Raw genomic sequence first — 23,103 nt, forward strand, 5'->3', positions numbered from 1 at the left:
GTGTGAGTGAGGACAAAGCACGCTGAAAACACTCGTGTTGGTCTGTAGGGTCAGTCATCAATCCAGGAAGTAGCCAGAGTGGCGTACTCGTGTATAAGAGCCATTAGTCCGTGGGTGTAAGGGCCCAATGGAGGCTTGAAGCGAGGACGTTACAAGTAAACTCTGTTGTAGATTGTCATATCAGTAAAACCCAGTGTTCTGATAAATCTAGGAATACTTTATTCACATAGTCATGTTTACTTTCCACTGTGTTGACAACACAATAAACATGATCAAGTATGTGAAAAGGGGTTTGGATGAATTTATAAATCAAATAGACAAGCAATTGATGAAGTGAACCAAAACATACACAAATGAATGAAAAAATACTTCTGTTACTTTATTGATATTGAATAATCTGGATTACATTGAAACAGAGTTTTATTTAGGGCATAAAACCCAACAAACTCCCACTTGCACAAATATAAAACAAATCAGTACATTTCAATTAATCCTAAATTCAGACGGTGCTTTTCGAATGAAGTTACTGCCAAGACTTTGGTGAATGGATCAGCCAAGTTATCCTGCGTATCCACTTTCTCCACCAGTACATCCCCTCTTGCCACATATTCTCTGATAATATGATACTTTCTTTCTATATGCTTACTTCTCTTGTGGCTCCGAGGTTCCTTACTGTTGGCTATAGCTCCATTGTTATCACAAAGCAGGACTAGAGGCCTTTCCATTCCAGGAACTACACCGATACTGGTGAAGAACTTCCTAAGCAAGACAACCTCTTTAGCTGCTTCAGTCGCAGCTATGTATTCTGCCTCCATGGTAGAATCCGAAATCGCAGTTTGTTTAGCACTTATCCAAACCACTGCTCCACCCCCAAGGGTAAACACCATCCCAGATGTAGATTTCCTGTCTTCAAGACATCCCTGGAAATCTAAGTCTGTATAGCCTAAGGGATTTAAAGCACCACCCTTGTAGACTAATACATAATCTCTTGTACTCTTTAAGTATTTCAAAATATACTTAACAGCATTCCAATGTACCCGTCCTGGATTTGACTGATACCTGCTCACGATTCCAACTGCATAGCATATGTCAGGTCTAGTACATAGCATAGCATACATTAGACTTCCAAGTGCAGAAGCATAAGGAATTTTTGCCATGTCTTCTATCTCTTGAGGATTAGTAGGACACTGTTCCTTAGATAGACGGATACCATGTCTAGAGGGCATGTTTGCCCCATTGGTATTGGTCATGGAAAATCTCTCTAGAACTTTGTCAATGTAAGCTGTTTGAGAGAGAGCAAGGGATCTGTTCTTTCGGTTTCTGACAATCTGAATACCAAGAACATAGGCTGCCTCACCCAAGTCTTTCATGTCGAATTGAGTGTCAAGCCATTCATTGATGTGAGTCATTTTCTTGACATTGTTGCCAATGATCAAAATGTCATCAACATAAAGGACCAGGAATACTACTACTTGGTTTTCCTTGAGTTGGTAAACACAAGGTTCATCTTCATTCTGATGAAAGCCGTAGGTTTTGATGATCTCATCAAACCTTTTATTCCATGAGCGAGAAGCTTGCTTAAGTCCATATATGGACCTATTTAATTTGCAAACTTTATTCTCCTGCCCAGGAAGAACATAACCTTCTGGTTGCTCCATATAGATGGTTTCTTCAAGAAGCCCATTAAGAAAAGCTGTCTTGACATCCATTTGCCAAATTTCATAATCTAAAGCGGCGGCTATGGAGAGAAGAATTCGGATAGATTTGAGCATGGCAACCGGACTAAAAGTTTCCTCATAGTCCACACCTTCTCTTTGGGTATAACCCTTGGCGACCAGTCTAGCTTTGAAAGTTTCAACTTCGCCTCCAGCACCTCTTTTCTTCTTGTAGACCCATTTACATCCAATTGGACGAAAATCATCAGGTGGTTCTACATATTCCCAGACTTTGTTCTTTTCCATGGAATCCATTTCTGAATCCATACCGGCTGACCATCGCTTCCGTTGCGGACTTGCCATTGCCTGTTTATAGGTTAATGGGTCGTCATCAATACCGTTACCAACGACCATATTGATTTCACCATCCAAGCCATAACGAGATGGTTTTGTAGAAACCCTCCCACTACGACGAGGAGCGGTGACCTTCTGAACAGTAGCTTTGGTAGTAGTTTTCTCTGTTGCTACAACTGAGGGAGTGGGATGTTCCTCTTCTTGAGTAGAAGAGGATGGTACATTTGAAGGAACAGTATCTGTGAGCATTTCCTCTAATACAATTTCACTTTTCGATTTATTGTCTTTCATATAGTTATCTTCAAGGAAAGTAGCATTTGTAGAAACAAACACTTTGTTATCCTTGTGACTATAGAATAGTCCACCCCTAGTCTCTTTAGAATTTCCGACAAACATGCAAACTTCAGTTCGCGATTCCAGTTTGCCTTCTTTCTTTCTTAAGACGTGAGCAGGGCACCCCCAAATCCTATAATGGCGTACACTAGGTGTACGACCATTCCATAGTTCGACGGGTGTCTTAGGGACTGCTTTAGATGGAACAACATTTAAAATGTCGTTTGCCATTTGAATAGCATATCCCCAGAAGGACGTAGACAGAGTTGAATAACTCAGCATAGACCTAACCATTTCTAAGAGAGTGCGATTTCTTCTTTCTGCAATTCCATTCTGCTGTGGAGTGCTTGGAGCAGTATATTGGGATTCAATTCCAAGTTCAGTTAAATGATCTTTGAACTGCATATCCATATATTCTGCTGTGGAGTGTTGTAGGTTGGAGTTGTTGAGTTAACATATTGATGATTTGTTGGCATTGAGTATTGGTAAGTTGAGACTGGGAGATATCAATGCTAGGAGTGGAAATCTGCATGGTTTGAGGAGCCCAATTTGTTGAATTCTGGTCTAGTTTTCTTGAAGTTGATGTTGGAAATTATTTTACCAGGATCTTAGATCTACTCACAAGTATGTTGATTAACACCCTAAATATGAACTTTCTAAAACAATGAAATAAACACATATAAAGTTTAGTAAACCTTACATTGGGTGCAGCGGAATAATATGACTCCTTCCGTTCAGATATCTAGCCTATAATTCCTTTCTGTAGCAGAGCATTATCAATATCTGAACCTGGATCTCTTTCTCTGATTCTTTACTGTTGAAACTCCTTCTTGCTGAAAGTCTTTCTTCACGATCTTTCTCACAATGATTGAGGTATCACTTGATGTGTGTGGGCACTATTCTCACTCTAAGAATTTCAAAATTCAAGAGGGAAGAAAGAGAGAGGGGGTGGTCGGCCAGATAGGGAGAGAGAAGGCTCAGGTTTTTTTGAATCAGAAGTGTCAGTTTTCCTGAAGCCTTCACTATCTATTTATAGCATTCCACTAGGGTTAGGTTTGAATTATTTGGCATTAAAATAATGAAATTATCAGTTTAAATTCCCTACAAAAGTGGCCGGCCCTATACAAGTGGATTTGGGCCTCACTTTTTGCAATTTTGCAGTTTTATCTTTTCTGCATCTGATTTTCTCAAAAACGCCAATTTTCTAATTCAACCATTTAAATGCCAATTCTAACTATTTAATACACTACTACAAACATCATAATTTGCGTCGGTCAACATGACGGTCAACATCGAGGACCGACGCAAAAAATAGGGGCTGAGTTATTGCGTCAGTTTCTAACAGACGCAAACAATTAGTAGTTTGCGTCGATTGTATATCGGACGCTAAAATATTAACTGACGGGAAATGTAATTTTTTATTTAAAAAAATATTTGTTTTATTCGTCTGTTACTAACAGTCGCAATAAAGTTGAGATATTTACAAAATCCCTAATTCTATTCAAAGTTTCATTTTGCAAAAACACATCTCGCTACTCTCTCTCTCTCTCTCACTCTGCCCTAACCCCAAACCCCATGAATGGCGATCAAAGCTCGCCCAAACCCCACTGCTCGCCCCGATCCCTCTTCTCTAAGTTCTGGTCATCGACGCAACACTCCACCCCAATCCCAGCTCTCCTCTCGCTCCCGTTCTCTTCTCCGTTCGGGCCAAGCTCAGCCCCTAACATTGTCGTTTCTGCTCAGGCCAAGCTCGCACAAAATAACCCTATATATTCAGGTATATATATATTTATTTATTTTTAAAAATTAAAAATTCTGGTTATCGTCGATTCTGATTATCATCGTCGTACTCTAACGAAGAAGGATCTCTACTTCTCTCTCTGTGATCAGCCTCTCTTCTTTGACGAGGGTAGAAAGGTAAGTTCGATGAAATTTCGATCCCTTTATATATTATTTTTAATTAATTTAATGGTTGTAAAATCTGTAATTTTGGACTGAATCGCTTTTTGATTCACTTTTCAGAATAGTGAAATTGAAATTTTAATTTTGATAATCAATCAATTTATGGTTTCTTCTCGAATACATGATTGTGCCCTTATTCTGTTTTGCAGGTATTAGAAACTAAAGAAGAGTACTTTTTGAGTTGGAATAGTACTGTAGTTCACATCTCTATCCGCTACCACTACAAAATCTTTTTTTTTTTTTGGTGGAGGTGGGAACACAACTGACTTTAGTTATTGTGTTTTCTTTTTGGGCATGTTATGTCCACCTTTAGCTAGCTTATTATGTATGTTTTCTTCCACTGTTGATGAAACTTTTCTTCTATTTTTATTCTCTTTGGAATGATGAAGGCTCTTTCACTGTGCCATATGTTGTATCGGTCTCAATAAGCATAAAAAAGATAAGAAAGATTTAGGACAAACAAATTCACTTTGTAAAGAAACGAATCTTAGAAAATAAGATTTACTTTTTTAGCTGAAAATTATTAAGACATTGTTGAAGTTGGAATATAGCTGAAATATTTAACGAAGATTTAGGACAAATAAATTCACTTTCTAAAGATTGCTTGCTCTGTTTTTGTGATTAACTAAATATAGATAGATTATGACATTGGTTGACTTCCTGGTATCTATATTTATACCCTACTTGTAGGAGGCTTTGTGAGATAAATTCAAAGTTGCATTTTTCTATTCCTTGTGTTGATCTTGACGTTTTAGCATTTTTCTTTTTTCTTTCTTTCAATCTATTAGTGTTTTAATTTGGAAATATCTGGATTTGAAGCTTTTATTGTTTGCTGGCAGCTAGAGCACCAGGGTAGTGGTCTTGAACCTGTTTTGGTTGCTGCAATCCCTACCATGAAATTCAACCATGAGGCCTTCAGTTCTATAGAAGAGACACAGTAAGTTTGGCTACCTGCCTACCTCTATTTAATTATATAGATAACTCATTCCACAAACAAATCTGATAAAAACACATTTAATTTCATGTAATGGTATGAGTGACAACACTAAAAAAAATTCAAAGTGTAGTGTAATTAACATGTCCCATTAATTAACATATAGTCTTTAACCTGTTAAAATTTAGTGTTTGGATATTGTAATGATCTCTTTAGAAATTAGAAATATATATCTTTTGAAGATGCCAAGTAATTTTTATTCTTAATTAATTGATTATAATAGTTAGTCAAATCTTAAGAAAAATCAATTGTTTAGGTTATGTCATACATATGTAACTTAGTAGCTAGCTAGTAATTGGCCCGATGAGGTTTGAATACTAATTAAGCGTTTTGAGAGAGAGCCAAATTGGATTGATATTTATAAAGAGAATGTAGAAGTCAACTTTAATTGTATATGTCGTGGAGATTTGTGAGGTGAATTTTTATTAATTTCAATGTTTTGGAAGGTATTCTTATCAGTTTTTTTTTTTCAAAAAAAATAATTTTTAATTTTGCTGTTCTTTGTTAATTTACATAGGACATGGCAGAAAAGCTCACACAGCAACTTTTAAATCATTTGGAACACAGAGGAAGGACAAGAAAGATAAAGAAAAAGAATGTGTTCGGTAAAAAAGACCAGCAGGTATGGTGTTTCTCAGTGTGTACACCCACATATATTTGATATGATGTGTATAAATTTATTTTATATTTAGAACAGAATGTGTTACTGGGTTTTTTGTGGGTTTGGCAATGTGAGCTTCGTTAATGGAGATTGTTGCATTTTGAGTTTATTTATTTATTTTTATTGAGCTGTGGTGATAAAGGTCACTGAGTCCTACAAAGGCGAGGATCGGAGATGTAGAACGAGCTTCTTGGTCGGGGTTTTACTTCCAAATGGTTTGCGATTCGATCTTAGATTGATTATTATTATTATTATTATTATTATTATTATTATTATTATTATTATTATTATTATTATTATTATTATTATTATTGTTTCTGAATATATGTATTTGTGGATTTTGTAGGTGCATATGTATGTTATTGTTAATTTTTATTTTTTTTTTGTTTTGGCAGTAAATCGTCGATTAAATTGACCAAGACTCGAATTGATGTAATAAGGAGAAAGGAAAATGCAACTCAGAAATTTTTGAAGAAAGATGTTGCTGATCTACTTGCCAATGGCCTTATCAATGCTTATGGAAGGGTATTTTGATTCGTTTCCATCTTTTGTGCTTTGCTTTTGATTCACTTATCTTACCGTTTTTTAGCTGAGCGAATTTCGTTAGAAATGTAATTTTCTTTCTTCCGTTTTGTTCTTGTGAATATTTAAAGAAAGATATATTTGTAGTCTTTAGAAGAAATTAGGAAGCAAGCTTGAGATTCTGGTTAAAATTTGTCTATTGAAACATTACTGTGTTATTGTTCTAACTAACAAACTGAAATGATTCAATATGAAGATAGTTTAATTATTTGAAGTAGGAAAAGGGTCATGTGGGAGAATACAGTGAATAAAGAAGACATTAATTCGCATATTAGCTTTGTTGTGTGACCGTTGTGCTAGAACTCTAGTGGGAGTGGTAAGAGTATTTACTTCTTTAATTTGAATCAGGTAGACAATAGTAGAATTTTATGTGGACATGTTACTACTGCCATCTATCTATGCACTTTTATTTCACTGAAATTTTATGTTCTCAATTCTCTAAGGTACCAATTGTATTATATTGATGAGTAATTAAGGTACCAATTTAGTAAATTATTATATAAATCATTCTATAATTTGATAATATAGGTGGAGAAAATTACAAGAAAAATTGTAATTTTTCCTAACTTACATTTATGCTTCATTTTATAACTGACGCAATAGGTGAAAAAAAAAAGTATTTCAGCAATTTATGTGTCATTTTATAACCGACGATATAATTTTTTAGTGATGGTTTTGAAATGCCACAAATGATTTTGCGTCATTTCCAAACTGACGCAGAAAATATAAAAGAAGAATGTATATTTTGCGACGGTTTTTAAATGAAGCTAATTGTTTTTTGCATCATTTTAAAAACGACGCTAATAAAAAACTATTTGCGACTGCGGAATATACGCCGGTTTAAAAAACCGACGCAAATTCTTTAAATGATACTTAAAAACCGACGAAAAGTGTATTTTTTGTAGTAGTGATAACTATAAATAATTATTAAATAATATTGTCATTTATCATATTTATTAATTGAACCATACAAAGTATCATAATTAATAAATAAGCCCCTAAAACTCTTTCTTTACAATTTCGCCCTTACTTAGTGAAAAATTCACAAATAGACATAGTCTAAATTGAGAATTATAATTGATTAATCAAAACCAATTATATGAGTCTTACAAGCAATATTATCTCAACTAGTGTGGGGACCATGGGTCTATATAACCGAGCTTCCAATAAGCAGATCAAGAATTTATAACCTAAATTCACTGACTTATTAATTCTTCGTTGAATCCACGCATAGAAATTAGAATTGCACTCTCAGTATATAGAATGCTCTATATGTTCCACCATATAGACACATCATTAGTTATCCATTGTTATAATCCTAATTTGATCAATGATCCTCTATATGAATGATCTACACTGTAAAGGGATTAGATTACCATTACACCCTACAATGTATTTAATCCTTAAAACACTTAACCCCGTATAAATGATATTTCAGCTTATGTGAAATGAGATCTCCACCATTTATTTTCGTTTGGTCAAGCTCGAAGGAGATCATCCTTTACTTACTATTCGCCAGATAGAAGCTATAGATTCCATGTTTATGTTAGCGCTCTCACTCAATTGCACTACCGTGTTCCCAAAATGTACGTATCACCCTGACCTAAAAGTAGGCTTAACTAACAAATCAAAGAACACGAATAGCCTCCTGAGATTGAGCCTAATCATAACAGGATTAAGATCATTTGATCTAGGATCAACTAGGCGATATTGACTTGAATAGATATTATGGTAAGTTTAATAAATCTAAGTCAAAGTTCAATATCGGTCCCTTCCGATGCATACTCCATGCATCCAACCTGAGCTTTACTTTAACCAATGCTTTGGAAAGAACATAGCATTTCTCCAAATTCAAGTAAACTCTGTTGTAGATTATCATATCAGTAAAACCCTATGTCTGATAAATCTAGGAATCTTTATTCACATAGTCATGTTTACTTTCCAATGTGTTGACAACACAATAAACAGGATCAAGTATGTGAAAAGGGTTTCAGATGAATTTATACATTATGTACATATAATCATGAAATAAATCATGTGAACCATGCAACATTAAATGTTATTTCTGATCTATATTAATAAGTAAATCTGATTATATTGAAATGAGTTTTATTTAGGGCATAAAACCCAACAGTTGATGGATCAGTTGGCTTTCGAGTGCCATATCCTGGAGGAAAACCATGCAAAAAAAAAATAGCATTTGTCCTTATAATGCCCAGATTTTTGACAGTGGGTACACATTGGACAGGGCTTTTTGTTTCTTGAAGTCTGATTAGCAGCAGGGGCAGGATCTGTGTTATTGGCTGCTGGTGTGGAAGTAGCAGTGGCAGCAAAGGTGGGGATGGTTCGATGGCCAATGGTTCTTTGGCGTTCTTGATGGACAGTCTTTGAAAAAACTTTGTTGAGAGGGGGACAAGGGTCAAGGAGTAATAGCTGGTCACGAACAGCATGGTAAGTTTCATTAAGTCCTTTAAGAAATTGAAGGACTTGATCATGATTAGTATGATCTTGGGACTGAGTTGCTGCAGCACAAGTGCAGGGAATTTTTGGCCTCAATTGATGAATTTCATCCCAAATGGTCGTGAGTTTAGTGAAGTAAGAGCTAAGAGAATCTTCCCCTTGATGAAGATAAGTAAGGGTTTCATTGAGCTCAAAGATTCTTGGCCCATTTCCTTGATTAAATCGATTGTGTAATACTGTCCACATCTCGGCAGCAGTGTCAAGGTACATGATGCTGCTTTTGATCTCAGGTGAGATCGAATGTAAGATCCAAGACATAACCATTTGGTTACATCGGATACAAGAACCAAAGAGAGAATCATTAGGAGGGGGTTGAGGGAGTATACCTTCAAGAAATGGAGTTTTATTGCGGGCTCCAATGGAGATCTTGAAGTCTCTGCGCCATGGTTGGAAGTTTCGATCTGTAAGAATTGGAGTAGCAAGAACGAGCCCCGGATGGTCTGCATTACTCAGATAATAGGGACTTCTGATGTCCTCGTAGGCAGGACGATCGGGTTGAGTTTGTTGAACAGGTGGAGGAGCTGGTGACTGAGCTTGATTGTTATTGTTATCAGCGGAAGTCTGAAGATGGTTGGGGATCGATCGGAGCAGGGGCATCGACCACGGGATCGGTGGAAGTAGCCAAGATAGTTGCTCGTGTCCTCACCATGGATGAAAGCGTGAAAAAGCTTGAAGATTTAGGCAATTTCTTCTGATACCATATTAGAACAGAGAAATACAATAGAGAGCCTTATATAGGCAGAGAATGAATACAGAGAGATAACAAAACCAACTAACATTACTGACACAGTCTAACTAACATAACCGACAATAGAATCTAACTGATTCTATAACTAATTCTTGATAAAATTAGTCAAAATTATTTTCATCAATGAGAATTATTTATAAAAGTTTATGGCAAACTTTTCATGCGATCCACCAAATACGAAAGGAAAAAAAAATAATAGAAGAACAATTTAACCCAAGAAATAACAACGTACTAAAGAAAATGAATAAAAAACAAAGAAGGCAAGCTTTCAATTCAAATTAATATATACCTTGTATAGAGTCACAATTTCGTCATGAGCTTTGTTCCTCCTGCTAACTTTCACTAACTTTCCTATTCTGAAAATCGATTTCCACAAAAAAAAATGATTTCGAAATTTCCTTCGTATATCAAAAAATATATTATATATATATTTATATTTAAGATCCAACATATATCAGTTCAAAAAAAAAAAAACAAAAGATCCAACACATATATTTACTGTTCCTTCAAATTCATATTAGAAACTTGGAAAAAAAATGAACTTATTTATTATTTTGTAGATAGAAAGCAGAGGAAGAGAAGATGAATTACAGCAGAGGTAGGCTTCAATCGTATACCATCTTCGGCTGCCAATTGAAAAGTTTAATTTATATTTTAGGGTTTAACATATTGCGATTGTAAAGTTACTTTATATGAATTTAATTTATATATAATATATATATATATATTAAAAAACTTAATGAAAGACGTTTAGTTTAACATAATAAATATTATTTTTGAATACAAAATTTTAAAAAAAAAAAAAAAGTCACCCAATAATTTCTAGAATTTTGTTATATAGCCACATTTTATATAATACTAGGTGAAAGTTACGTGGCGAGCCACGTAAATATTTGTTTTATTTAAGTTCTAGTGGTTTTTATTTAAGAATTCGGTAACTAATTATAAATTATTTTATAAACGACATATTTTATGAAAGTAAACTTGTTAAGAATGTCATAATTGTGTATATAAACCTATAATATACACATTGTTATTCAAATGTTATAATAGGAATTTCAACCCATCCCGCTATACATCTCTTACACACTCACACACCCAACCACTTGAGCTATCCCCAAGTGGCTACACACTTAATTATTGTACCCAAAAGTCATGTAATTATAGACTGAACATTATAATTAAAGAGAGAACACGGGAAAAAAAATAGCAAATACAAATAGATATAGCTTATTAATGCTAATCAAGATTAATAAAAGAAAATCATGTAATCGTAACAAGTGCTCCTATTAGTAAAGCCTCATTCTTTCCGCTAAACTAAACCGGATTTTCCACATAATATCGCGAACAAAGACAAATATGCAATAAAGTAAGTAAATGTCAACTAAAATTGGCTCACTATCACTGCACAAAATAAGTCACAAACCCAAACATTCTCTTCTGTTTGTATGAATTTCTTTCGGATTATATATGATATATATAGATATATATATACCTCATGGTCATGGTTTGTGTGTTTGCAAGGAAATGGGAATCTCATCTTAACCCTTCTAAAATTGAAATTTCTATCGATCAAGTAGCATCCATCTATGTTTATTAACATCATATATGGTGTCCCATCAGCACTCCACATTGCATAGTAATACCTTTGCCTCAGTATTTGCAACTTATTGCTATATAGTAGTCATATTGATGTTACAACAATATATAATAAACAATTTCAAAGGTAAAGGTAGTAATTTAACAAGAAAACAAGGGAGTTTAAAAAATTAGTTCTGAATGTGATTAGGAAGGCCAGGAGGTCCACTTTGCTGTGTCATTAGTAGTACCTAATCACAATTTAAAAATTCATTCAGATTAAACTCTATTTATAATTAAAGTAATTATAGTCTAGCAGATTGAGCAAACTTGCATTTTCATTGGAGGGTATCTTGAGAAAGGAGCATGACCGTGAACAAGCTCTATTGCAAGTACCCACAACATGAATTTTTTCCACAACTTCACTCGGCAAACCACAAAATCTCACCATCTCTGCCATGAATTATCAAACTAAGCTTTTAATCAGCATATAATTAAAACAATAGTACTAAACTTGTTTCTTCATACATCAAATTAAATATACATCAAATTACTCTTCAGTGGCTGACATTTTTCAATACCCCAAACAACTGCAGGACTTCCCAATTCAAAAGGACTAAAAGATTACGAACCTATTGACAATTCAAATTTCAAATACTTGTCTTCTCAATAGCAGAGTAAAAGATTCCAAAAGACAATTCATATTTCCAATATAATTTACTAACCCATTTCTATTTAAGCTTCTTGCTAATATCTTTTTTATTTAACTTTTCCATCACAAAATAACTCATAAATAAGATTTTTTTTTCATTTCCTTTTTTCCTATTTATTAAGAATTTTGTTGGCTGAATTATGAGTGATATTATATATAGTGAAGGATTTTCACAACCATTTCTATCTTACAAACAACTGAAAAATCATCATCTTAGTGAAATATTTCAATGAAGAAGAACAAACTTATTTGTCACACTCTCATGTATTTTATGATCAATGAATTATCTACACAAAATTATTACCAATTGTACTCTGTACACACACATATATATATTATAAGGTTGTCCTAGTTAAACTTTGTGGTAAACCAAATTGTGACATTAAAACTTGAAAGAAAGAAAGAAAGCATAATACACAGTACATGAAAAGTAGTCTCTGCAACACATTTTGTTTCTTATATTTCAAAACTCATCGTTCTCTTCTACTTCAAACTTTCCCTCATCTTTCACTTTTTTCCTCAGAACTACTGCTAAAAATCTTTGGTTGCACTACTTTTGTTCAAATCTATGATCATAATCGATCAAAACTTGACCCAAAATCACCTAAATGTTTAGTTATTGGATATTCTAGCAACAAAAAAGAATACAATGTTATTCACCAGCCACAAACCAATTCTATCATAGTCTCGCTATCACTTTTTTTGAACCAAAGATAGAAGATCATAGCAATAAATTACCTTAATGGGTAGTCATTCTAATAAAATAGTAAATCTATACCCAATCCATAACCAGGTACATTGTTTTCCACAACAAAAGATAAAGAAGAAGAAAATAAAGTCGAGAAAATAGTTAAAGAATAAATTCAATAACCAGCCATCGAGTTGTAGTCATTGTTGCAAGCCGAATCGGTCGAGTTGTTCTTTCACCCACAATCTTTAGGGTTAAATGACGATTACAGTGAAAATTGAGCTTAATTGTTAGCGGCAGAAGAGGAAGAAGAATTTCAGAATCATTCACGTCATTTAACCCTAACGTAAGCCACCACATTGACCCAATCTTGGAACAATATCCTCTCCCCATTCCATGTCGTACCGTATCTCAACACCCAGACTTGGTTTGTCGATCTCTTCACCCACAAATCGCAGAGAAGAAAGAAGAATTACAATAAAAAAAGGATCAATAATGGTAGAGAATGATATTTGACTTCATGTCTTTGATTTCATTCAGGGATTGAAAATTGTTTATATATGTCAATATATGTCAATTCATGAATCAAGAACATCAATCAAGAACATGATAAAATTCATGTTTATATGACTACAACAACTTTATTTATAAAGAGGTTAGATGAATTGTGATGAAGTTCGTACTTACCCCACCACCACCCAACTTAAGAGATTGGTAATAGAAATGGCGAAGTGATTGTTGCTGGTCCTAAGGTATCTCACTCCTAACAGTCGGTGGGAGTGCGATTTAGAGAAAAAATTGGGAGAGAGAGTGAATGATAGCTAGGGCTACGAAAATGGGGATGAAGAATCGCAACTAATTTGTTTATCGCACACCCATTGTTACAGCTGGAATCATTCGAATGAAGAAAGAGGATGAAGAATTTTGGAATCGCAACTAACCCAATTCATAGTCCTTCTGGGATTGAAATTGATAAGAAATTAAGAGAAAAAAGGGAAAAATGGTTATAGAATGGGGAATCACACCTTTTGATAGTCCTTTTGGAAAGGGATCGGAGTTGATAGGAAATTAAGAGAAAAATCGAAAAATAGTTGTAAATAGCCAATTTTAATATATTTTTTTTTAAAAAAAAAAAAATATATTAATATTCTCCAAGATAAGTTTGTTAGAGAGATATGTGACTAAGATGATTTTTTTAATTTAAAAAGATATTATTAATATTTAAAAGATTGTTTAATTTTTTGGTTTAATTATTGGGTTTATTTGTTAACGGGAGATCAAACCTAATCGTTAAATTTAACAGAATATTCTTTTATTTTTAAGTATATTCTGTCAAACCAAGAAATACCGTTAGATAGACACTTTTAATATATAAAGATATATATATATATATATATAAATTCTTAGATTAAAAAAAGAATAAAAATTATATTGTAAAAATTGGTCACTTTGTAATATATAGTGCGGTGCGGTTTAAATCACAATTATTAAATTTAAAACCGCAAATCGTACCGTAAAAGATTTTAAACCGTATTTTTTATACAATATGGTGCGGTGCGGACGGTTTGTACAATTTAATGAAAACCCCTACTTTAAAAGATAAAAATACTAATTATTTGTTCAATTAAAAGAACAAAGAGATAACAAAAACTTGTCAATATGGTAAGAAATAGGATATAATATAATATCATATAAAAAATAATGATGGACAGTGAAAAAAAAAAATCTTTATCGAATAAAAATAAATAAATACGGACACCTGAAAAAAAAAAAACAAATAAATAAGAATAAAAATATATAAATACGGACACCTGAAAAAAAAAACAAATAAATAAGAATAAAAATATATAAGAAACTGAACCCATAAATTTAGAATAATATAATTAAAAAAAAACAATAAAATTAATATTTTGAAAAATTAAGATTTAGAGAGGATTTGGTGAGGAGGACCCTTTTTTTTGATAAAAGTTTTTATGAGAGAACTTGAATATTGTTTATTCTCAATTGAATAACAGTACAAGACTTCTACAACAAAAATACTGTACACGTATTCAATAATTTAATTTCCTCACTGAAAAGAAAAGTCATTTGTGGTCCCTTTCCCCAAATTTTTTATCATTTTTATTTTTTGAAATTGTCATACAACTTCCATTGAGAATGTTAAGTCATTTTTATTTTGGAGAGTTCTATTTACATCCCACAAAATGATAAGTACACCTCATTATTAAAAAAAAATATAAACTTAAATAATTTTTAAAAATTACTCTTAAAATTTTTTTAAAAAATTTTTCTCACATTATTTTATGTTAATTTCAATACTTATTTTGATTTTATTTTCATAATTTTTTCTAACTCATGTATATTTTTTTTAAATTTTTTCTAAGAAAATTTTATATAATTTTTTATTTTAATTTTTTTCTCATAATATTTAAAATATAATTTATTTTTGTTTGATAGGTATATTTTTTAAGAATATAAATTGGAAAAAAAAAAGTTAAAAAAATTTAGTACAATTAAAGATATAAATTTTATATAAAATAAAAATTATTAAAATGAGATGCCTTTAGAAAATTTTGGGGTGTAAATAAAATTTCCCTTTTATTTTCCCCAAAGTCATTTGAAGTCAACACATTATTAATTGGCGGTAGCTAGTATAAGAGAAGACGTCTTGTGCTGGTTTCAACAAAAAGAAATGGAAACAGAACAATCTTCCAGGAATTCAAGTTCATGTAGTTCTCCAATCACTGATACAATTCTAAATATTGATTCACCAAAGTATGATGTATTCTTGAGTTTTAGAGGTGAGGACACTCGAAAGAACTTCATGGGTCATTTGAGAGTTTCTTTGTTTGCAAAAGGAATAAAAAGCTTCATAGATGATGATCAAATCGAAAGAGGTCGATATATATCTACACAACTACTCCAAGCCATAGAAGATTCAAAGTGTTCAATCGTGATTTTCTCACCAAACTATGCTTCATCCACATGGTGTTTGGATGAACTCGTCAAAATCATTGATTGTATGAAAACAAGAGGTCAAATCGTAATACCCATCTTCTACAACATCGATCCATCTGATATTCGCAAACAGACAGGGCGTTTCGGCGAGTCATTTGCTGTTCACGAACAAAATCTAAAGGATGAGATGGAAAGGATTAATGGCTGGAGGACTGCCTTAAAAGAAGTTACTGCTCTTGCTGGTTTGGATATACAAAACTACAGGTATCCTTAAATATGCTTAATTAATATTAACTGATATCCATCATAATTCATTTTTCCTTTATTTTAACTTGTTTTAGATATACTATCTCCATGGCAAAAAGAAAATCTTTGTTTGTTTTGGGATTATTTTTATTTATTCATAGGATTTATTTTAATTTTTTTTGTTTGACTTAATTATTTTCTGATTTGATTTGTTATTTTAGGTGGTGTTTGGACGTTTGCTAATATTTTTTTTTTATTTGATTTTCTGTTTTTAAATTAGAGAAATGAAATTATTTTTAAAAAAACATGCTCTTTAAAATTATTTTAATTAAGAATTAAAATTTTAAAAATTAAAAAACAAATAACTTTTAAAATTTATTTAAGCAGTTTTTTCTTCTTAATTAATATTTTAGACTCTCACCTGAACTCGATTCGGATCTCGACCTGAATCCGAATTGAAACCCTAACTTAGATTCAACCCCGAATTCAGAACTTGGACCCCAACCCCGAACTTGGACCTCAGACCCGTCTGCGGCCGATCTTCACCCAGATCTCAGACTTCGGGGCTAGACCCCGAATTCAGATCTGGATCCGACTTAAATAAAATCAAATAATAAAAATAAACTTTACAGAACATACTTTTTTTTAAAATTAAAAAATAAAAATATTACTAAGTGATATAATTACTTTTGTGAAAAAAAAAAAAATATAACTATTTGCTAGCTGTTATATATACATATAATATACTCTATTTTTATCTGAAAATGAAGACTATTTATTAGAAAGAAGTTGATAAAGATTTTGGAATTAGCATATTAAAGTAGAGGTACTTTCAAGTGATAACTTTGATGAATTATTAGTAGCAGTTATTTTCTATCTATGCAGTGGATAATTGTTAGTTACTTACGTTAAGAAAGTACATTCATTCAGTATGTATTTTTAGTTAGATAATTATTATTAATAGATTAATTAATTTAATGTGTTTAACATAAAAGGGATGAAGCCAGCTTTATAAGGGATATAGTTGAAGATATATCATCTCAATTGAGTAACGTGATGCCGCCAAAAGTTGTAGAGAGTCTTATAATTCCATGGATACGGAGTGCATTTGGGGTTGTTCGCGCACTTTTCCTCCTAGTTTTCCTTTTCCTTGTTGTGTTTCCTCTATTTGGTTACTTTTTCTTCAACGTTGTAGTACCTGTAATTGAGTATGTCTTGGGTGTGGATCAAGGGACCCATTCATCCTCATATTGTGATATCACGATTGATGGAAAGACTACCAGACAATATGGGAGTGATTGTGGTAATTTTGGAGGTGTGATGAAGGCATTTAATAAACTGCATTAATAATAATATCTTCTACTTATTTAGGAAGTCGAACATGCCAGCACACATACTCTTGGGTAATTAATTTGATTAATTTAAAGCTTTAGTTTAATTGTTCTTGTATATAGGGACTGCCCCCTGTTTGTGCTTTTGTTACCGCTACTAGTATATATTATATTAATTAAATTTACTCTTTAATATTTTATTAATGTTATGAGAATATTTTTTACAAAACTTAAGACCTAATTAATTAAGTTAATATTTTTTTTTGAAAATATAATGTATATGTATTTATTTTTCATGGACAAATAATTTCCTTTTCAACTTAGTTAATTTTTTTCTCTTACATAAGTTAAAAATTTTATAATTTTGTGTGTTTAAATTTTGAGATTTTTTCTATATTAAACCAAAAATGGATCAAATTTACATTTATGACCCCAAAAAGAGAAATAAACAAAAATAGAAACTAAAAGTTGTTAATTACAAAAATACCGGTCAAGGAAAACGGAAGCCTCCATCTTCTTCGTGACCCAGCCGCATTCTTCTTCGTGACCCAGACGTCTAACCCCAACAACCCATTCTCAACCATTTTCCTTCCAAAATCAGAAAAATCAGATTTAAAAAAATGTAGATCATTTGGAAAACAAGTTAAATCCCGAAAATCCAAATACAAAAACGGAAAGAAAAAAAATCATTCAACCTCCATTGCTGTACAAAAAAAAAAACTCAAAAACAACAATCAGTGAAAAAGGAAATCGCATTTAGAGGTGAATAATCGAATAGAAGGAGATCTGTAAATCATTGAAACTCACACATGGTTGAATCAGAAAGAGAATTGAAGGTAATACAATTTTTTTGCAAGAACATCGTGAAATCTTTTATTGTCAAATAATTGAAATTTGTTATTGATTGATGAAAACCAGATTTAATTGAAATAATAATGAAATGTTGGTGAATATCAACAAAAAAAAAAAACTTTAACGCATATAAATAGGTGCTACAGTGTTTTATTTTGTAAACAGTTGTTTACAAGTTGTGTTCAAGTAAAATAATAGTAGTTTGGGATCTGCAAACGAGAAAAGATGAATCTATTCTTATTAATTACTGATTGCTTAAAAAATAGTTGTTTGATAGTTGATTTAATAGATTTAAATAGTCGTCCAGATCAAAATGTTACTTGTAGAAGTTGTTACTGGAAAGAGTTGTTTATTAGTTGTTTTGATAGATTGAAATAGTTGTTTGCAACTACAGAAACTGAAACAAGTAAATAATTTACATTATTTCAGGATACGGAACCATTACAAATATTGGTGCAGAGCAATGGGTATTGGGATGACAACAAAAACTATGTTGAATATGAATCAAGTGGACAATTAATTTCCACCAACTGCACTTTTGAGGAACTAATGAGAATAATGATGGAAGAACTCCAATGCAACCCTGAATCAGCACAACTACAACTGAAATATCAACTGAAGGAAGGAGGCCAACCACTACAAATCAAGGATGACAAAAGTCTGTTGTTCTACATAAAGCTATTAACAAAAGAGGTTGATTTCACAAGGTACCCATTGTGTGTGAACAAAACCAACAACACGACACCACCTAACCAAACAATGGTGTGCAACAATATGATCATGGAATCGTATGACAACAACGCAGCACAGGCATATTTGCAGCAACTTGGAAACAACCCGGCAACAACTTCCAAGCAACAATTATGTGCACACGATTGGATCTGTTGAAGATGATACATTTTTCCTAGAAACAGGGACAGTGACATCAGAATCAACCATACAACAACCAGAAAACAACAGAGAAAAAACTACAGCAGTAGATGAATATTTCGACTTCACCGACTACGCAAAGCTTGTGGCTGCAAAAATGGTACAGCAACTCGAAAACAACCAGGAAGAAGAAGAGGAAGTCGACAACACATAAATGATTATCATCAATGACAAACGACATGAAACAATAGAAAAGGAACAAATTTACAAGGACAAAGAAACATTGATAAGTACACTATGCTACTTTGCAATCAAGAAGATATTTCAATACAAAGTAGTGAAATCTTGCACAAAAGAATACAACATAGTGTGTTTGGACACAAACTGCAAATGGAGTTTAAAGGCTACAAAAAATGGAAACATAGAATCATTCATAATAAGGAGCTACCAAGAAGAACACACATGTGCGGTTACAATAAGATTTGGAGATCAACGACAAGCTACAGCAAAGTTGATAGCAGATTTTGTAAAACCAAAATTCTTGAACCTGAAAACAAAGTGCAGGCTGGCAGACATAAAGGCAGAAATGAAAGACAAATACGGAATAAAGATGAATTACATGAAAGCATGGCGTAGTAAAGAGCGAGCACAAACTCAGCTACATGGAAATGCTACAAAAAACAAATCCAGGTAAAAAATAAAATATTTTAGTTCAAAAAATATTTGTTGAAATGAAAACGTTGTTTTTGCGTTGCTATTTAGTTGCGTAACAGTTGTTTGAAAAATACTATTTGATTAAAATTCAGGAACGATAATTGACATAGAGAAACAAGATGATGATAGTTTCAAATATGCATTTGTTGCATTGAATGCTGCTATAAAAGGTTGGCCAAACTGCAAACCAATCATCGTTGTTGACGCTACATTCCTAAAGGTCGCGTATGGAGGCACGTTGCTCACTGCCAACACACAAGATGCAGAATCAAAAGATTTTCCGCTTGCATACTGCATAGTTGATTCTGAGAACGATAAATCATGGGAGTGGTTATTAAAAAAAATAAAAGAAGCATTCGGGGTTCGAGAATATCAATGCCTAATATCAGACAGACATGAAAGCACCATCAAAGCAACTAGGAAAGTGTTCCCTGAAATAACACATGGCTACTACATCTTCCACCTCTTGTCCAACCTCAAAACAAAATTCAAAAAAAAAAATGCAAAGCATTTCAGAGCTCCATTCTTTGCAGCCGCAAAAGCTTACACAGAAATGGAGTTTGAATTCCATATGAGGGAGCTAGACAACTTGGATAAGCGCATAAGACCGTACCTGGAAAAAATTGGCCATGAAAAATGGTCAAGGTATCATTCAAAAAACAACAGGTAAAAACAAATAAAAAGGATAACATAATTTACATATTCAGATATTTAAAGCGTTGTATTTGCGTTGTTTTTACGTTGCATTTGAGTTGTTTTTAAAAAAATGGAACTATGATAGAAACTGTCTAAATGATAGGTACTCTACCATGACATCAAACATAGCTGAGGCACTGGACTCGGCAAATTTAGCAGAAAGGGAAACACCAGTCACAACATTAATGGAGTGCTTGAGGGCACAAATGCAAGAGTGGACATACAATAATAGAAAGGAGGCACAAAAATGCACAACAAGGCTGACACCATCATCTGAGAAAAAACTCATAGGGAACTATGTACAGTCATTGCGACTAACAGTAAGTTGATATTATTATTCGCATACAGCAAACTGAAAATAGTTGTTTTTCCATAGTTTTTTGGTTGTTTTAAAGTTGCTTTAAAAACATGCAGGTGAAACCAGCAAACCAAAACCTATTTGAGGTGATAGATGAAGACAGAACAAGAATAGTAAACTTGAAGGACAAGACGTGCACATGCAACAGATTTCAAAAAAATGAAATGTCATGTAACCATCCAGTCGCCGTCATGAAGGACTTGAACATAAACACATACAACTACTGTGCACAATACTACACATCAAAAACATGGCTGCAAACATATGAAGAAACAGTATACCCAGTTGGAAACGTTAGAGAATGGGAACTACCAGATTTTTTTAAACACGTCATAGTGTTGCCTCCAAAAGAAAGCATCAAGTCTGGAAGGCCGAGGAAAAGAAAAATGGCAACAGCTTGGGAAACAAAGAAACAAAACAAGTGTGGCAAGTGTGGACAAAAAGGACATAACAAAAAGACATGCAGAAGAATTACAACATAGAAGTACAAACAACTATACATCAACCAAAAAACAACTATACTGAAACATTTAGAAAAACATATTGAATATTACTATTGGTTGTTACTTTTTTTTTAACTGAAAATTTTTATGTGGAGATATATTGATAATAGAGAATTGATATTATTATCATTAATATACAAAAAACATCAAATATTATAGTTAAAAAATTAAATGAGTGCAAGAAAGTTGAAATTAATATGAACCAACAAAATTACATAAAGTGATTAAAATGGAAGGTTAGTCGTTTGTATGATGGTTGCAATAAGGCTGTTAATGATATGCTTTCGTGGGTTAAACTGAATATAAAAAATAAAAATCCAAAACTAGTAACAAAAATAAAATCAATTTCAATAAAAAAAAAAATACATGATAGAAATAACAACTTGTCTATGATTATGAACATAATCTGGTAATAGAAAAAACAAAAGCTAAATAAAAAAGTACTATTTCCAAAAACAACAAAGAGATAAGTAAAACAAATTCTTTTTTGGACCCTTTGGAGGAGCCTCATCTTCACTATCAATAAAATCCACTTCTTTCATGCGAGCATACTTATAGAACAACACAGCAAGCCTATCACGATGTTTCTCAACATCAAATATGGGAGGAATTGGTTTCATATCAATAAAGTATTCGGCAAACGATGCCACGAAACAACCACAGTCACTGGAAAACAATCCAAAAACAACATCAGAAAAACTAAAAAAAAAAGGAAAATAACAAAAATAAATAAAACAACACTTGAAAATATAAACTAAAAACAACTTACTTCGAGGTTTGTTGAGCTAAACCATCAACCACCATCAACCTTAACAACTTCGAAAGGGTCTAAACAAACCGGTTTGTTTTGCTTTTTGAACTCATCGAACAAAGCAAAAAAGTGGGGCAACAACACCGCAAATGGCTAACAAGCTTTGATAGCGGCACTATTTTTCATAGCAGTAGACAAAGAGTTGTACATGTACATACGCCTTTCCTCAATATTCAAGCGACCAAGAATCCAATGTGATTCAGTCTCCAAATGGATGATAAACAAAACATGATCGTACAAATGCCAAGGGAAACCACATAACATTTTTCTACCTCTGATATAATCAGCAATGGCATGCTGGGCAGTTATCAAAGAAAGATCTTTTTTCTGTGCAACAAATTTTTCATACAAAGCATGAATGGTTTTGAAGAATAAGCAATCGGTAGTTGTGAACTTACCCTTTGGCTCCTTTGCATACTTTCCTTTTTTACGTAGATAGTAAAAAAATGATATCCAAATACTAAACAATAAAAAATGAGACGTGTCAAAAATTTAGAAAATGAAGTATATATCAACAACTCAAAAACAACTAACAAACATCATGAAGAAAACTATATACTGACAATTTTAAAAAAATCAATAAAAAATAAAAATAATAAACTTACAGAATTAGTTGAACATTGGCCAGGATATGCAAGCTTGTGGAACCACATCTTGGTTGCAACATCTTCCACGCCAAAACGAAAAGGGGGAACAATCTTATCCTTTCCCTTCAAGTAAACCTTGTCCTTGTCATGGCTAACAGAAAAAAAAAATGAAACATAAATAGTAAAGTCAAAAACAAAATATACAAAAAAACACAACAAAAGTGCTGAAATGAAACACTTACGGATATTTCTTTGATCGCCGTCCTTCACCAAGCCACAAGTCAAAATCATTCTCGTCTTTATGTTCTACATCTTCTCTAATCTTATCATCAAGAGGACACAAACCAACCACATACTTAACAACTCAATAACCAGAACCATCTTTAGAAC

General features: G+C 32.7%; 4 protein-coding genes across 14 annotated transcripts; 3 read left to right on the forward strand and 1 right to left on the reverse strand.

The window, feature by feature from the left end:
* Positions 1 to 3,840: 3,840 nt before the first annotated feature.
* LOC133033698 (uncharacterized) lies at positions 3,841 to 6,755 on the forward strand. Of its 5 annotated transcripts, XM_061108730.1 has the most exons (6): positions 3,841 to 4,119; positions 4,203 to 4,259; positions 5,144 to 5,241; positions 5,816 to 5,920; positions 6,102 to 6,174; positions 6,355 to 6,755. In XM_061108730.1, the coding sequence occupies exons 1-4, from the start codon at positions 3,922 to 3,924 to the stop codon at positions 5,847 to 5,849; spliced, it is 387 nt and encodes a 128-aa protein (XP_060964713.1). In that variant the 5' UTR covers positions 3,841 to 3,921; the 3' UTR covers positions 5,850 to 5,920; positions 6,102 to 6,174; positions 6,355 to 6,755. The 5 variants fall into 5 exon arrangements, with proteins under 5 accessions (XP_060964713.1, XP_060964712.1, XP_060964714.1 ...); XM_061108729.1 differs by having other exon boundaries at positions 5,816 to 6,174; XM_061108731.1 differs by lacking the exon at positions 6,102 to 6,174.
* A 1,691-nt stretch (positions 6,756 to 8,446) lies between these two features.
* Positions 8,447 to 13,880, reverse strand: LOC133033699 (uncharacterized). Of its 6 annotated transcripts, none has more exons than XM_061108738.1 (4): positions 13,475 to 13,880; positions 11,759 to 11,840; positions 11,305 to 11,638; positions 8,447 to 10,435 (listed from the first exon to the last, which is right to left on the reverse strand). In XM_061108738.1, exon 4 carries the CDS (start codon positions 9,656 to 9,658, stop codon positions 8,684 to 8,686), a length of 975 nt encoding a protein of 324 aa, XP_060964721.1. In that variant the 5' UTR covers positions 9,659 to 10,435; positions 11,305 to 11,638; positions 11,759 to 11,840; positions 13,475 to 13,880; the 3' UTR covers positions 8,447 to 8,683. The 6 variants fall into 6 exon arrangements, with proteins under 6 accessions (XP_060964721.1, XP_060964722.1, XP_060964720.1 ...); XM_061108739.1 differs by having other exon boundaries at positions 11,759 to 11,858; XM_061108737.1 differs by lacking the exon at positions 11,759 to 11,840 and adding an exon at positions 12,971 to 13,226.
* A 1,599-nt stretch (positions 13,881 to 15,479) lies between these two features.
* LOC133033701 (disease resistance protein RUN1-like) lies at positions 15,480 to 16,867 on the forward strand. Its single transcript, XM_061108742.1, has one exon. It carries the CDS (start codon positions 15,480 to 15,482, stop codon positions 16,017 to 16,019), a length of 540 nt encoding a protein of 179 aa, XP_060964725.1. The 3' UTR covers positions 16,020 to 16,867.
* On the forward strand, positions 15,868 to 21,720 carry LOC133029063 (uncharacterized). 2 transcript variants are annotated; one of them, XM_061108740.1, is made up of 6 exons: positions 15,868 to 16,009; positions 16,987 to 18,158; positions 18,604 to 19,734; positions 19,851 to 20,424; positions 20,558 to 20,774; positions 20,869 to 21,720. In XM_061108740.1, the coding sequence occupies exons 3-6, from the start codon at positions 19,707 to 19,709 to the stop codon at positions 21,292 to 21,294; spliced, it is 1,245 nt and encodes a 414-aa protein (XP_060964723.1). In that variant the 5' UTR covers positions 15,868 to 16,009; positions 16,987 to 18,158; positions 18,604 to 19,706; the 3' UTR covers positions 21,295 to 21,720. The 2 variants fall into 2 exon arrangements, with proteins under 2 accessions (XP_060964723.1, XP_060964724.1); XM_061108741.1 differs by lacking the exon at positions 16,987 to 18,158 and having other exon boundaries at positions 15,870 to 16,009.
* Positions 21,721 to 23,103: the final 1,383 nt, after the last annotated feature.

The sequence above is a fragment of the Cannabis sativa genome, chromosome 1 (assembly GCF_029168945.1).
Source record: "Cannabis sativa cultivar Pink pepper isolate KNU-18-1 chromosome 1, ASM2916894v1, whole genome shotgun sequence".
In the NCBI taxonomy this organism is placed as follows: Eukaryota; Viridiplantae; Streptophyta; class Magnoliopsida; order Rosales; family Cannabaceae; genus Cannabis; species Cannabis sativa.